General features: G+C 37.2%; 1 protein-coding gene across 9 annotated transcripts in view; it reads left to right on the top strand.

The window, feature by feature from the left end:
- The window catches only part of Gdh (glutamate dehydrogenase, mitochondrial), an 88,517-nt gene that overhangs the window by 31,253 nt on the left and 40,739 nt on the right, over window positions 1-16,525 (top strand). For 5 of the 9 annotated variants that reach the window (XM_071658414.1, XM_071658419.1, XM_071658412.1 and 2 more), the window contains exons 4-5: window positions 5,769-5,969; window positions 12,244-12,330. In XM_071658414.1, coding sequence (XP_071514515.1) covers window positions 5,769-5,969; window positions 12,244-12,330 — 288 coding nt within the window. Of the gene's footprint in view, window positions 1-5,768; window positions 5,970-12,243; window positions 12,331-12,676; window positions 12,764-16,525 lie in introns of all 9 variants that reach the window. The other 4 variants (XM_071658415.1, XM_071658420.1, XM_071658413.1 and 1 more) reach the window with 1 other exon arrangement.

Below are 16,525 nucleotides of genomic sequence, written 5' to 3'. Positions count from 1 at the left end.
CCACAGCAGGGGGGCCCTGATGCACTGCCCCGATACTTCTCTGTCTGTCTGTCTGCTTTCACCATTGGCCTGGAACTGTGGGTGTAACGGCGTTGGATAAGGGGAGTCGCAAGGCGATTCTGGTTGGTGTCGTAATATCTTTGCAGTACCCTAGAAAGAAAAAAAAGGGGGGGTTGATGGAACTCGTTGTTTTTTTTCACTGTCTCTGACCTTACCTCCTGCTTATGTAAGTTAGAACTAGTTCTCCAGCGTGGACAACCATTAGGCAGTGAGTCTACCACGAGGGCGAGTCTGTGAGGTGTTTTTGGGGTTGGGTTGGTCTACATGTAGAGCAGATAGAAGCAGTGCTCCCAGCTATGTGTTATCAGTCGGGCATCGTTCCCCATTGTCAGGCGTAATTATATGGTATATCTAATCATTTTGATATCGATGACTAAAGGAATTGCCTTCACTTTTCATGTAGTCCAATGTAAACCACAATTGTCAGTAGATTATTGTACAATAAAGCAAGCTTAGTGGTAAGGGAAATTAACGGCTGAGTGCGGAAACCAAACTACAGGAAAATATGAGAATTCCAGAGACATGCCTCATGATTATTGTTGCCAAAGTAATTGTAATCATACCAGAAAGGCCACAACAGTGAGAGTGGCAGCTTGGTTTCCCGAATGAACATAGAGCAACGGCTGTCATAGTACCTCCAGTTCATCAGATAATGGAGAAGGCTTGGAAATATAATGTTTAACTCTTCTGACTTCCCAAAAAGACTTTGACTCAAGGTACTTACTGTGAAGGATTATAAAATGGGGTAAATGGTAAATGGTAAAAGCGATTGAAACCACATGAAATCCCTGCCTAATTAGATATCATTTTCATATGAAACGATTACGTAAGTGAATCAGGTTGTAGTTATCTGCGCTGCTATGTGTAACCTACATAGATGAGATCTGACTGGGGGGGCTTTCACAACTTCGATAAATCTGGCTTATGGTGATGGGTGTTTGTTGCTAGGAAGTAAGGAGACTAGGAAATGCTGAACGAAGTATGGATGATTAAGTAATTGGGGTAGTTAGAAACGAAATGAATATAGTGATCTTGGGAAAGGTAAGAATATATGGAATCCATCATGGAGAACACCGAGGGAATGGATGCCTAAGTTGCAGTTTTGACAGGGGACCACCTTGTGGAAGACTTAATGAAAGGTCGCGTGAAAGATGGATGAATGATATACAAAAGATATTGACCAGTATTGGACGGGGAAAATGGGACATTGTATGAAGAGAGGAGGGAAGGGGGAGGGGCAATGATAATAGTTGAACAGCGTGGATGATGCGTTTCAATGATAGGCTGAAAAGCTGACTTTAGGAGCAGACGTAAATGATTTAATGAGATGCCGTTTATTTCACTTGTAGTATGATGCATCTTATGAACGATAATGGTCTTGTGAGATATAAGATGTTTTTATTAATCTGATTGATAACCCAATGACTTTTAACGAGACACGAAATGCAGTTATTATCCTGACTGAAAAACAAGAAACAGCCAGATTCTTATATATAATGTTGCGTGTCTTGGGTGTGTGTTTCTTGTGCCAGTCTTCCAACACCATGAACCCTGCTGATCATAAACAGATGTTTCTCTTTCTTAAAAGTTTCTTCAAGTTATTTAGTCGTACTGGATTTATAGCCGGTTGTTTGCAAGCATTCGCACCAAATTTAACCTGCTGTATTATCACGTTTCTTCTATTTTTTTTTTTTTCAGTTTTAGAGATTGGGGAATTTTGAAATTGCATATGCCTGTAAGGTATAGTAGTTGCCTGTGAAGATTTGGTGAAAATATTATCTGGGACTGGTTAATTAGCAGCATTTCTCGTTTTACGCGGAAGGCATTAACTTCCTTTAACGAAATACAAGTTGTTTTCCTCTGCACTCACAGAAATGAAATTAATTATAGGGGTTCTGTAACCCCATAACTATTAGACATGCCATAAGAAAATAAACCAAAGCCCTTATTCTCTTTCTATGTCATGGGGAAATAAAGTGAAAGTGATTACCCACAGTTTAGCATTGGTTTGCATTAAGAGTTCACTTTTTAAGTGTGTAGTTAGAATATCATAGAATTCCTCTATATATTCTCACCAAGATTTTGTTTGGTAAGACTGGATGGATGATTTCAGTGCTTATTCCAAAAGAAAATTTGATGGACTGTACACGAATATAAGAACCCTCCAAAACAAAATAGCTGAATTATATTGATTGGCAAATACTGGACACTGATGTGATTGGTTTACAAGAAACATTTCTGAACACTAAAAACAACTGATTTTCGAGTGTGGGTACAATTTGCCAGTGTACAATTTATTTATGTGGCTAGAGACTATCGAGGAGGCAGAACTGCATTGTGCATAAAAGCCTATTACCTAATACCCCATTGAATTTCAGACTTCACATCTGCCGCTGTTGAACACCTGTCTTCAAATTAACTCAGAATTTTCCAAGCTTTACATAAACATCATATATATATATATATATATATATATATATATATATATATATATATATATATATATATATATATATATATATATATATATACGCCGTAGTCAGACAGCACACATGAACCCTGTTATGTATGAAAGTTTACAAAGAGCAATACAGAATAGACTTCATCTTTCCGGTGGATTGTAATTTTCCAGAAGTCAACTGGCAAACTATCTCAGTTGGAGAAAGTGAATCTGCTAGACTTCTCACCTTTGTCGAATACATTTTTCTCAACCAAACCATCTCCGAGCCGACTATGGTAGCTAATGTACTTGATTCATTACTTACATCCCAGGAGTTTGTATAAGTGATACCGGTGTTGAAGATTATAGAGGTGCTTGTGACCATAGCATGATTAGGCTCAACAATATATCAAAACTGACTCCCCTAGAACCAGTATTATTACCCATAACTTCAAAAGTCTGATTTTGATGGGTTGCTCAACACATTAAAGTGTTTCACCCTTGTTGGTTCATGCCCAGAGGAATTATAGGCCAGTTTTAAACATCAGTTTATTCACCAACAAGATATTCATATCCATGCACAACAGAAACAATAACACCTACATCAGACCTGAATGGTACTCCTCAGATATTGCAAGAGTTAAATGGTACAGAAATAGACTACAAGAGCTAAATAGTACAGAAACAGGCTACAGGCTTAAGATATCAAACAATGACCCAGATATTGCAATGCTTTATAACATAGGAGAGACGTGTAAAGAGAAGCTAAGAGAGAGAGTACGAAATTAGTGTTGCAAGAGATAGTAATGGAAAACTTAAAAGATTGTATAGATATATCAGTAATAAGAAACATAAGGAGTGGGATAAGACCCTTAGTAAATGAAGATGGGGAACTCATTATGGACGATGAAAGCACAGCAACAATCCTGAACAAGTTTTAAGTTCTCTTTTTACACTAAAAAGCAGTGACACTAATTTTGAAGCTGTAATAGATAGCACTCATGCCATACCAGAATTTACTGTCACAGTTAAGTACTAACACAGATAAGTTGAAGGCTAATAACATTCCAGGTCCTGAATGTTTCCATCCACGAGTGATTATAAAGTGACATAACGCCAAAAACACAAAAGTGCCAAACCATTAGCCTATATCTTCAATAAATCTCTCTGGGATAGAATAGTCCTGCAGGACTAGAGACAGGCAGATATCATTCCTGCATCCAAAAAAGTGAAGCTGTGAATTGCCTGGCAGTTACTATCCTGTTAGCCTCACATCATTTTTATCTAAACTTCTAGTCGATTATTAGAGATAGAATAACTGCCTACCTGGAACAACAGTCTGATCAGTACTATACAGGCATGTTTTAGAAGGTGCAGATCATATCTTACAAATCAACTTGAATTATATCACAGAGTGTTCAATACCCACAACAAGACAAAAGCAATGGATATTGTATTTTGGACTTTCAGAAAGTATTCGACAACCCCCCATCGTTAAATTTATGATTGAAGGCTCGGCCTTGTGGATTACTGGTTCCTTAGGAAATGGATAGAAACCTGATCCCCTGATAGGAGGCAAATAGTTGTAATGAATGATGAATCATTGCCATGGTCATCCATTACTTGGATCTGGACATTGGCCAATACTTTTCATCGTTTATATTTGTATAACGATTTTGATGTAGAGCTGAATAACATTGTCCAAATTTGCAGATGACACAAAGATCACCAATGCCATATTAACAAAGGAAGATAGGCTAAGATTATGAGAGGATCATGATAAAATCGCTGAATGATTTGAAAAGAAGGTAAATGTCATTTAACAGTAATAAATGTCAGCATTACTAGAAGAAGACCTCAACAAAGAATGTGATTATGAACTGATGAGCCACAAGATGAAGGACATCCCTCAAGTATGAGGGCTTTAGGGGTCACTGTCTCCACCAACTTTAGATTCTCCCAGTATTGTGATGAAGCTGCCATGAAAGCAAATGGGATGTTAGGGTTTATTAACAGAAACTTTTCATACAAAAGCAAGGATGTGATATTGCCACTATACCTATGTCTAGTTCGAACCCATTTGGTAATGTTTGCTCTTGTAGAAAAGTATCGTAGCTGTAGGTGAGTTTCCACCTGTGCAGTGCACAACTTGATCTCGGTTCTCAATTTAGAGACTTTTATTGAGACGCTTATATATTCCTTTATCATATATATCTGACTTTGGCTTTCCACTGTACTATTTATGATTTTATTCATACCAGCTTTTTCATTGAAATTTTTTTTCCACCCTTCTCTTGTAAGATATCCCCTTTTTTTTTCCAAAAAAGTTTAGTTTATACCATGTGCTCTAACATATCTCATCTTTTCTAATGACTGATGTTTTTCATTTCATAGTTCCTTTAGGGTTTTTGCAGTTTGCCTGCCTCGTAATATCGCTGATATGTCATGGCTTTTAACATTTTTATATGTCTTTTCTTGAATTCCACCATCGTGATTCAAAACAATTATTTTAAAAGTTTTTACAATCATTTCATATTTCAAACTTAAACTGTAAAAATTTTACAATCCTGTCATATTTCAGACTTAAACTTCCTTTAAATTCATGTTCATTCACTTTCCCTCATGTGCATTTGCTAATTGATTTACCATTTTTAAGGTATAATAATTTTGTTACTATTATAATATCATCCTCTCATAAAAGTATTCCAGTTTTACTGTAGCTCTCATCAGTGCTACATCACTGCTTTTGGTTTTGAATATAACCTCTCTCACCACCCTATTTATCCATGCATTGATAATCATGTTGACATATTATGTAATTGTATTTAACCAAAAATGAGTTCCTTTGCCCTTTTTGAATTGAGGAATACTCCACTGTACCATAGTTTAAGTTCTCTCAGGCTTTTGGTAGTTTTTCCTACATTATATACTTTTACTATATCTAGAAAGGCTTTTCATACTGACTCCTCTTATAAGCCATTTGTAGATCAGTTGATTATGTTTAGTCACCTATTTTATATAGATACTTATATTCAGTGCTCTCTAGACTAACACGTTTATTATTAATATATAGCTTACTTGAAATTTTATCTTTTTTTTTTTTCCCACCTCTCATTTTGATTTTCTTATTGTGATCTCATTTAACGAACATGGATACCTTTTTAATTATTGAACATATTATTTACCCTTTTTCATGCTGGTAAAATGGTAACTCAGTGTTTCAGGTAATTTAGATTATTTACTATCTGGAGTTTATTTTTCTCTACAGGTATCCGTTACTCTTTGGATGTATGTGCTGATGAGGTTAAAGCTCTGTCCGCCTTGATGACATTTAAGTGTTCCTGTGTCGATGTACCCTTTGGAGGAGCTAAAGCTGGCCTTAAGATTAACCCCCGCGAGTATTCCATTGGTGAACTAGAGAAGATCACACGTCGCTTCACCCTGGAGCTGGCTAAAAAGGGTTTCATTGGTCAGTATGGGAAGCTTCAGCTGAGGAAGAAGTACTTAGTTTAAGAATGACTAAGATTTAGGGTTAATGGGTTTTATTAAGAATCAGAATCTTTCATTAAGTGGAAGTATACATAAGGCAGTAGACTTTGAAGTGTTGTTCCACATTCATTTTGTACATACGCAACAACGAAGCTATTGCATAGGCTTAGCAGTCCATTGCCAGTTTGACGAAGTCTAAGCCTGAGGATTAGATAACCTGAGTAGTCTAATACTAGTCACCATAGTAATGGGTAGAAGATTATGATACTCTGGATTTATTTTTCCAAAATGCTGTATATCTGTATGAAATTACAGATAATGATAATACATATACTGTGTGTGTGCAGTTACATGCCTAGTCATGTTATCTCAACACAATGCAATCCCAAATATGTCATGGATACAAGCTGAGGACCTAGATTATTTCATAATAACTGGTGTAACCTATATATTAAAATGCCTTTGTCAGACTGTTGTACTTGTTGTGTATATGTACAGTGACACAGTGGTTATTTGGCAGGAGGAAAATGTATTTACTTTTTGATGACCTTGCTGATGCTAGAAATGGCAGTCAAGTATGATAAATGAATATAGATATTTTGACATTTGTTAAACAGGCTCTCGTACAAAAAATATCAAGGTATTTTTATTGTTTATTACAAAGACTATCATTCATAACTTTAATACTTATCTTTTCATATTGTGTGTTTTCTGCACTGGTTTGTGAACTGCTCATTAATGTAGCTGCAGCCTACCAGTTCCATGTCTCATTCCAAAGTGGCATACTAAAGACCAGTATATCAGTTTGACGATGGTAAGATGATATTCCTTCATAAACCAATGATATAAGAAGCAAATGTTCCAGTACCAGGTATTAAGGCTTTCACTTTGAAGTAGATTGGTTTTGTTCATGCATAGTTAAGCTTCAGTGTTGACTTGTACAAGATGAATAGTGGAAGTAACAGTGAAATAGATCATGTTAAAGGATACATAAAGGAATAATGAAACAATGAAATGGGATGAAATATTTCATGAGTTAGATTTATTTTCAAGTAGAGTATAGAAGTATACTCTTGGCATACTGTAATCACATATTTGTATGGTATAAGGAGAGAGATCTATGCTTGTAGGGCCTCATCTCTCTTAAGTTTCTTGGCACTTTGAACTTCTCAATAGTAAATTGGAATTTTTCAAGACAAGTTATGGTCATGAACAGAATTACAATGTAGATTGCAAAGCATATAAAAGTACAAAGACCTTCAGCACACTAAGGTTCCCCAGAAGGAAATAGTGAAGTGCCACATAGAACTTTACCATCCCACCAGTTTTAAGTTTATGATGTAATTATGATAGTACTAATGATATTGATATCCTAATTGAAATGATTATAGTGAAAGTAATGTAATAAAGATGGAACATGATAAAGTGAAAAGAGTGCAGTAAACCCTTGATTAAGTGGACCCAGATATAATGGATTTCAGATTTATCAGACCAGGCAAATAGTGATACGTTGAGTAATGATAATTTAAAGAATAAAAGAATATCTTAAAGGCTGCACTACGGGCTTTTCATATTGCTCTTTTTCGTAATATGGGGCACACTCGCTTTGTTTTGGTCTCGGTCTGCCTCACGCTATCATGTGGTCTGGTTGTATGCAGAAAACTAACCTTATTTATTAGATAATTTTACAATCCTTACAAATCAAAATGGCATCAAGTGATAGAGGAGTTAAAGAAAGCACGTAAATTGTATATTGTATTAAAAAATGGCCCATAGGTTACATTCAGTTTAATGAGTTTTGGCATTAATAGTCCCCCTATCCCCTATTAGTCCATTAAATAGAGGGTATTAACAATGATATTTATAAAAGTTATGTTAATAATGATAATTATGATAATGAAAATAATGATAATAAAAGTAACAGATGAGGAAATTAGTGAAGGTAATAATTCTGTATTGGTTATTGAGATACTTTACAAAAAGTTGAATACTGCTATGTTATAGTGTCTTAGCCTTTGAAATTAGTGGACTCGTAAGGCCCTATGGACATTAGATTTTTTAGTTTGTAGAACTACCACAGTGCTGCTTTCATAATTCTATTCACTCTCATCCATACAGTGATATGAGTTTGAAGTGAGTATTGATACAGACTGGCTGTAAAATACTTTATATAATTAAGTGATGATTAGGAGTAGAATGATGCTGAGCTGCTCTTGGAAAGCTGCCTTAGCAGGGAAGTTGGATTACATAATGGTTTATGGTACTTCATTGGTGTACCTCGTGATACAGTTTTAATTCAGCCAAGGGTTTGAACTTTTTTCTTAGTAGAATATTAACACTGTCAAGCTCTTTTCCTTGTGGCATATTTCATACTTCTAGCTTACTCTCACTTGTTAGTTTACAAAGAAATACTATTAGAGTGTTATCTACCACAGAGTTTGAAGGATTCATGCAAGACCTAACATTCTGGGGTTTTCATATGAATATTTTTGATTTCCTCTTTATCCAAGATTTTGCCTTATTTTATTTATTTCTGTAATGTCCTGTTTTACTTATCTCTATTCCCATCATATTAAATTCTTATTTTCATATTTTCCAGGTGATTTTTGTACTTGCTTTGACTGTGACTTCAGCCTGTCATCTTAATCACAAGCACACAGGCCCTGAAATATGATTAAACAGTAATGCAAAAAATGTACTCATGTTTATAGTGATCTTGTGTGGTCATCAACGGCTAAGATAGTCATTACATTCCTTATCTAGCTTCTACCCCATATGATATGGTGACTGCAATCACGCCATGAACTCAGAATGATATTATATGCTGTTTTTTAAACATTTCATCATTTTGCTTGAGAAAAAAAGCTTCCCCAGGAAAGTATATTCACTTGATTGTGTAGCACCCTAGTTCAAATTTATATCATGGTTTTTCTTTGCATTTGTTTCAAATCTTTTCCTTGTGGCCATGTCATGCTATGAAGAAACATGGTAAGTTTAAGTCTGGCAAAATATTTAGTGTATTTCTCTTAGAATTAGGTCAAAACATGTTTTGTTTTTTCTGTGTTTAGCTTACGAGGGTAGTTTCATATTACTGTATTACTTATTTTTATATGGCGGTTGTAATACTGCTAGGATATTAAGGATGACTATCTCTATTGTAATACTTGATTTTTGGGGGGATTATGATATATATCAGGGAATTAAGTCTATCCCAGGAAATTGGACATCCTTTCTCTTTTGCTCACCAACAAGGTTGGTCTAGCGGGCTCCAGTTCTGTGAAACATACAGCTACAAAGGTTTCATATACACACTTGATCCACCTGCTGTGAATGGGAACAGTTAAAGAAAATTGATAAAGAGAGATTATAGGATTATTCCATGGAAGAGCTGCAACAAGTAATAGGTTGTACAGTACCTATTGGATTGTATTGTGACCTTTTTTCTTTGTTTTTGATGATTTTAGCTAGTTGATCTTATTGTTGGTGGTAATATTTTTCATACATAATAGGCAATTTATTTTCCAGCAAAATAAGAGAATATTCTTTTATTTTAGGAGTACGGTATATATATCCCTGAAGATAGGGGAGAAAGAATACTTCCCATGTATTCCCAGCATGTCAGAGAAGGCAACTAAAACGGTGGGAGTGGGGAGCTGGACATCCTCCCTTCCAGTTAACTTAGTCCTTTCGTTAATAGGACTGGTCATGATCTCTTCAGTATGGAAAGATATTTATGTTTGGAGATTGAGGTGTAATTTTCTCTAATGGACGTTTTGAGTAGGAGTCTGATTCCCTCAATTCTCTCCACTTTCATGTTACTGGGTCTTTGTGTAAGAAATTCTAAATAGTTGTGGCCACAACTTGAGGAACGGGGCCTGGGATTAGGGTGTAATGACTATTATAGCTATTAATGACTTCCTTAGATTAGTGTACTGTCTTCAAGTTGCAATTTGTCATGTTTCCTTTGAACATGATGATCAGCCTGCTTCTTATGGGCTGGATAACATGCTGAAGTCATAGATGTAATGATCTCTGTCATGGAATTTTTTTTGTATACTCAAACATTACAGCACAAAAAGTCAGCTTCTCGTTTATTCCTGTCTCAATTTAGAATCATATTATGAAGTTTTCCATACTTTTAGAGTGTGAGTGATTCAAATTCATTTTTCCATAAACTTTATCAGCAGACTGCACTGCTTTGTAATATTTTATTTCCCCTCATTAAAGTCTCAGCACACTACATAACTTTTTCATGACAAGATATTTACATTAAATGTTATGACCTTACTTTTTCATTTTCCCATTTTTGTTCTCAAGTTTTTATATCCTCATATTGCTCTCGGCTGTCATAATTTATTTTGTCTATTCATATCAACTGAGTTTTTATCAGAACATGTGTCATTTGTCCATATTAGCCTCATGGGTCACTAGCCAAGATTGCTGGTTGAGAAGAATTCAGTATGGTAAGGTAAAACCACTGGCCAATAAACAAGAAGTGATCAATGTTGTAAACTAGCTCTAGCCTTCCTTTCACTTTGTCAGACTGATAAGTTTTATCATCCTAATGCTGATTAGGCTGTCCTTCAGTTTCCAGTTACATCCTACAGTGGACCCCCCTAATCATCCTACTTTGAAAATGAACTAGAATGCACAGGACTTTGGCTACAGGAAATGCCTGTCAAAGAATCTTATGATATATATATATATATATATATATATATATATATATATATATATATATATATATATATATATATATATTATCGCTGGGGATAGGGGAGAAACAATACTTCCCCCTTATTACCTGTGTTGTAAAAGGCAGCTAAAAGGGGAGGGAGCGCCGGACTAGAAATCCTCCCCTCCCGTTTTTGATTTTCCAAAAGAAGGAACAGAGAAAGGGGCTGAGTAAGGATATTTCCTCTTAGGCCATAGAGGAAATATCCCCACTTGGCCCCCTTCTCTATTCCTTCTTTTGGAAAATCAAAAATGGGAGTGGAGGATTTCCAGCCCCTCATTCCCTGCCCTTTTAGTCGCCTTTAACGACACACAAAGAACACATGGGAAGTATTCTTTCTCCCATGTAAAGTGTAATGAAACTTCACTCACAGTAAGTCTTAGATTTCTGCCACTTGTATGATTTTCAGGTATTTAGGGTCTTGTGGGTCACCTTTCAGTGGTCTTTGGGGTCTGAGACTGAGCTGCACTGTTGGAGTAGGTTAATAGCCTGCCTTCATGGTGTTATGGTACCTGTGCAAGATGGTTATGATTTAGTCTGTGGGATTTTTTTTTTTTTTTTTTTTTTTTTTTTTTTTGGACAGGCTTTAGAGCTACCTTTGAGGCATTTTTCAGTTATATTTTATGGGGACATTAAGAGTAATTGTGGCTTTTATGATAAAGTTCTTGCAACTATCTTGGTAAATACATTGGCTATAATGGTTGACCACTTGAAGTTTGGGTAAGTAAGGGGGTTATAGCTTGAACATTTGTTTTTTACTGAGATAGCTAAGCATGTAATTCAGTAATAATCTGCTGTTGCTCGTTGGAATGTTCTTACAGGAAAATGACTGGTGTCCTTTGTAGAAAATTGACCTATGAAGGATGATAGAAATTTTTTAATTTTAGTGATATGAAAAGTGTACATTGCATTCCTTTCACTCAATTCTGACAGGTTAATGATATAGTCTCTACTGAATGGAGTTATAGCCAGATCTGTAGTTGTAGTACCTGTTAGGGCAGGAATGTTTGAGAGATTAGACACCAGTAATTTGCAATAACTACTTTGTGGTCATTATCTCTTTTCTTTTTAAATGCTCCTTAGCCAGTCCTTCTTGATTAGTGACCAGTGAGATTCAGTAAATGTTTGGCTCTTTCATTATGTCATTAAAGAAAGAAGTCTCATCCCTCAGAGCTGATGTATTTGTTTTTTTTACTGAAGATATGAATAACGAAAACAACCATAGTGCTCACAGATTACTTTTTTCTTATTATCTTGATCAGATTGGGTAAAAAAGAATCTGTAAGTAGCACTGTAATTGAAAGGGCAGAGTTCTCAACTATAGTAAAACTGATATATAAATTAAGTATCTTATTGTTCTTTACTTAGAAGTCCCAAAAGAATATTATGTTTGTTTCTTTTGCTCTTTTTAGTTTTTAATGTCAACTTTCTTGTATTTGTATTCCTTTTAATGTTTCTGCTTTAGTAATGATTATTCAGGCTCATGACAGTTTAAAGAGTATAATACACATGCTGCTAGGCCCGGGTGTGGATGTCCCAGCACCTGATATGGGCACTGGTGAGCGGGAGATGTCATGGATTGCTGATACTTACGCCAAGACAATTGGTAAGATGGCTCCCCTCAGACTCAGTGTTGTGCACTCTTTGCTTGGGCACTTGTCTTGATTTCTTCTAATGACTAATGCAGGTTAGGGGAAGATAAAGAGAACAAAAGGAGAGCCAAGATGTTGCAGAAATATGCTATCCAAGATAGTTGCACAGTGGAGACATTTTCTCCAGTTGGTGTTGGTATGATGACTATCTTACTGAGCGCCTTATTACTGCAGTGAAGGCACATTTTTCCCTCCTTATCAGTAGGTAAAATTGCCTCATGGAACTTGTGCATTGGGCTAAAGAATTTTGATCTGGTCACAGATTTTCTCATTTCAAGGAGTGCCTAATGAACCCCACAGGCCCTGGTGTGGATGTGCCAGCCCCCGACATGGGTACTGGTGAGCGGGAGATGTCATGGATTGCTGACACCTATTCCAACACCATTGGTATGTTTTAACTTTTACTGAAGGTGCTGTAAAGTAGCTGACTGGAGGTGCATAAGAAAAATATTTACATATATATTTATTTTTTCTCTGTATATTTAATGGCTATAGATTTTTCAACTCTAAGCTTCACAACATGCATCCATATCTCCACTCTGACCAGTTAACTCTCATAAGAGAAAGTTTGAAGAGTAAATGGAGTTACCTTTTGATAACAGTTTAGCCCATAAAGTAAAGAAGTATTTTGTAGTAAGGTATAATGATAAGAAGAAAAATTCAGCATCCAACAGCACCTGATTCATTAGTGCAAGGTTTTCTTGTCCAGTTACAGCAGCTGGATGCAAACTTGGAAAGTCTAAGTAACTCAACAAAGCATTTGTTATTTCCCAGACATCTGTCAAACACAGGCCAACAGTTCAGTCTTCTAAGACAGCCATTATTCATACATACTTCCCACATATTCCTTGCATGTTGTAAAAGGCAACTAAAAGGGGAGGGAGAGGGGGGGCTGGAAATCCTACCCTTCAGTTTTTACTTTTCTCAAAGAAGGAACAGAGTGGGGGGCCTAGTGAGGATTTACCTTCTTAGGCTCAGTCCTCTGTTCTTGACACTACCTCACTAATACAGGAAATGGTGAATATGTATGGGAAATAATAGTAATACATATATATATATAGAGAGAGAGAGAGAGAGAGCTTGGGAAGTGGGTCAGTTGTTGTTCGCTGATGATACAGCGCTGGTGGCTGATTTGGGTGAGAAACAGCAGAAGCTGGTGACTGAGTTTGGTAAATTGCGTGAAGAAGAAAGCTGAGAGTAAATGTGAATAAGAGCAAGGTTATTAGGTACAGTAGGGTTGAGGGACAAGTCAATTGGGAGGTAAGTTTGAATGGAGAAAAACTGGAGGAAGTGAAGTGTTTTAGATATCTGATAGTGGATTCGGCAGTGGATGGAACCTGGAAGCAGAAGTGAATCATAGGGTGGGGGAGAAGGCAAAAGTTCTGGGAACGTTGAAAAATGTGTGGAAGTCGAGAACATTATTTTGGAAAGCAGAAATGGGTATGTTTGAAGGAATAGTGGTTCCAACAATGTTATATGGTTGTGAGGCATGGGCTATAGATAGAGTTGTGCAGAGGAGGGCAGATGTGCTAGAAATGAGATGTTTGAGGACAATATGTGGTGTGAGGTGGTTTGACCAAGTAAGTAATGAAAGGGTAAGAGAGATTTGTGGTAATAAAAAGAGTGAGGTTGAGAGAGCAGAATAGCGTGTTTTGAAATGGTTTGGTCTCATGGAGAGAATGAGTGAGGAAAGATTGACCAAGAGGATATATGTGTCAGAGGTGTAGGGAACGAGGAGAAGTGGGAGACCAAATTGGAGGTGGAAAGATGAAGTGAAAAAGATTTTGAGTGATTGGGGCCTGAACATGAAGGAGGGTGAAAGGCGTGCAAGGAGTAGAGTGAATTGGAACAATGTGGTATACCAGGGTGAACGTGCTGTCAGTGGATTGAACCAGGGCATGTGAAGCGTCTGGGGTAAACCATGGAAAGTTTTGTGGGGCCTGGATGTGGAAAGGGAGCTGTGGTTTCGGTGCATTATACATGACGGCTAGAGACTGTATGAACAAATGTGGCCTTTATTGTCTTTTCCTAGTGCTACCTCGTGCACTTGCGGGGGGAGGGGGTTGTCATTTCATGTGTGGCAGGATGGTTATGGGAATGAATAAAGGCAGACAGTATGAATTATGCACATGTGTATATATGTCTGTGTGTATATATATATGTATACGTTGAGATGTATAGGTATGTATATGTACATGTGTGGACGTGTATGTATATACATGTGTATGTGGGTGGGTTGGGCCATTCTTTCATGTTTCCTTGCGCTACCTTGCTAATGTGGGAGACAACGACAAAGTATAATAATAAGAAAAATAATAATATATAGGGGATATGGGAGAAAAAATACTTCCCATGTATTCCCCGTGTTTCGTAGAAGGAAATTAAAGGTGGCAGGAGCAGGGGGCTGGAAACCCTCCCCTCCTTGCATCTAAATTTCTAAACAGGGATACAGGAGAAAGAGTCAAGCACGGAGTACTCATCCTCCTCAAAGGCTCAGATTAGGGTGTCTGAATGTGTGTGGATGTAATGAAGATGAGAAGAAAGGAGAGATAGGTAGTATGTTTGAGGAAAGGAACCAGGATGTTCTGGCTCTGAGTGAAATGAAGCTCGAGGGTAAAGGGTAGAGTGGTTTGGGAAAGTCTTGGGAGTAAAGTCAGAGTTTAGTGAGAGGACAAGAGCTAAGGAAAGAGTAGCACTGCTCCGGAAGCAGGAGTTGTGGGAGTATGTGATAGAGTGTAAGAAAGTGAATTCTAGACTGATGTGGGTAAAACTGAAAGTGGACGGAGAGAGATGGGTGATTATTGGTGCTTATGCACCTGGTCATGAGAAGAAAGATCATGAGAGGCAAGTGTTTTGGGAGCAGCTGAGTGTGCGTGTCAGCAGCTTTGATGCATGAGACCGGGTTTTACTGATGGGTGATTTAAGTGCAAAGGTGAGTAGTGTGGCAGTTGAGGGTATAATTGGTGTACATGGGGTATTCAGTGTTGTGAATGGAAATGGTGAAGAGCTTGTGGATTTGTGTGCTGAAAAAACACTGGTGATTAGGAATACCTGGTTTAAAAAGAGACATATACATAAGTGTACATATGTGAGTAGGAGAGATGGTCAAAGGGCATTATTGGATTACATGTTGATTTATAGGCATGTAAAAGAAAAACTTTTGGATGTGATGTACAGAGAGGGGCAGCTGGAGGGATCTCTGATCCCTATCTTGTGAAGGTGAAGATTTGTAGAGGTTTTCAAAAAGGAATAGAGAATGTAGGGGAGAAGAGAGTGGTGAGAGTAAGTGAGCTTGGAAAGGAGACTTGTGTGAGGAAGTACCAGTAGAGTTTGAGTGGAGAATGGCAAAAGGTGAAAGCAAATGACGTGAGGGAAGTGAATGAGGAATGGGATGTATTTGGAGAAGCAGTGATGGCTTGTGGAAAAGATGCATGTGGCATAAGAAAGGTGGGAGGTGGGCAGATTAGAAAAGGTAGTGAGTGATGGGATGAAGAAGTAAAGTTGGTAGTGAAAGAGAAAAGAGAGGCATTTGGACAATACTTGCAAGGAAGGTGTGCAAATGACTGGGAGATGTATAAAAGAAAGTGGGAGGAGGTTAAGAGAAAGGTGCAAGGGTTGAAAAAGAGGGCTAATGTGAGTTAGGGTGAGAGAGAATCATTAAATTTTAGGGAGAATAAAAAGATGTTTTGGAAGGAGGTAGATATTGTGCTTAAGACAAGAGAACATTGGTAAAGGGGGAAAGTGGGGAAGTAATAACAGGTAATGATGAAGTGAGAAGGAGATGGAGTGAATATTTTTAAGGTTTGTTGAATGTGTTTGATGATAGAGTGGCAGATATTGGGTGTTTTGGTCGAGATAGTGTATGAAGCGAGATGGTAAGGGAGAATGGTTTCATTAAGAGTGAACATGTAGTAAAGCTTTGCGGAAGATGAAATCCATCAAGGCGGCAGGTTTGGATGTTATTGCAGTCAGATTAATAGAAAAAGGAGGTGACTGTGTTGTTGATTGATTGATAAGGATCTTCAGTGTATGTATGGATCATGGTGAAGTGCCTGAGGATTGGCAGAATGTGTGCATAGTGTCATTGTACAAAGGCAAAGGGGATAAAGGTGAGTGTTCAAACTACAGAGGTATAAGTTTTTTGAGTAT

The sequence above is a fragment of the Panulirus ornatus genome, chromosome 66 (genome assembly GCF_036320965.1).
Source record: "Panulirus ornatus isolate Po-2019 chromosome 66, ASM3632096v1, whole genome shotgun sequence".
NCBI lineage: Eukaryota > Metazoa > Arthropoda > Malacostraca > Decapoda > Palinuridae > Panulirus > Panulirus ornatus.
This window is presented reverse-complemented; position numbering and strand designations above follow the sequence as displayed.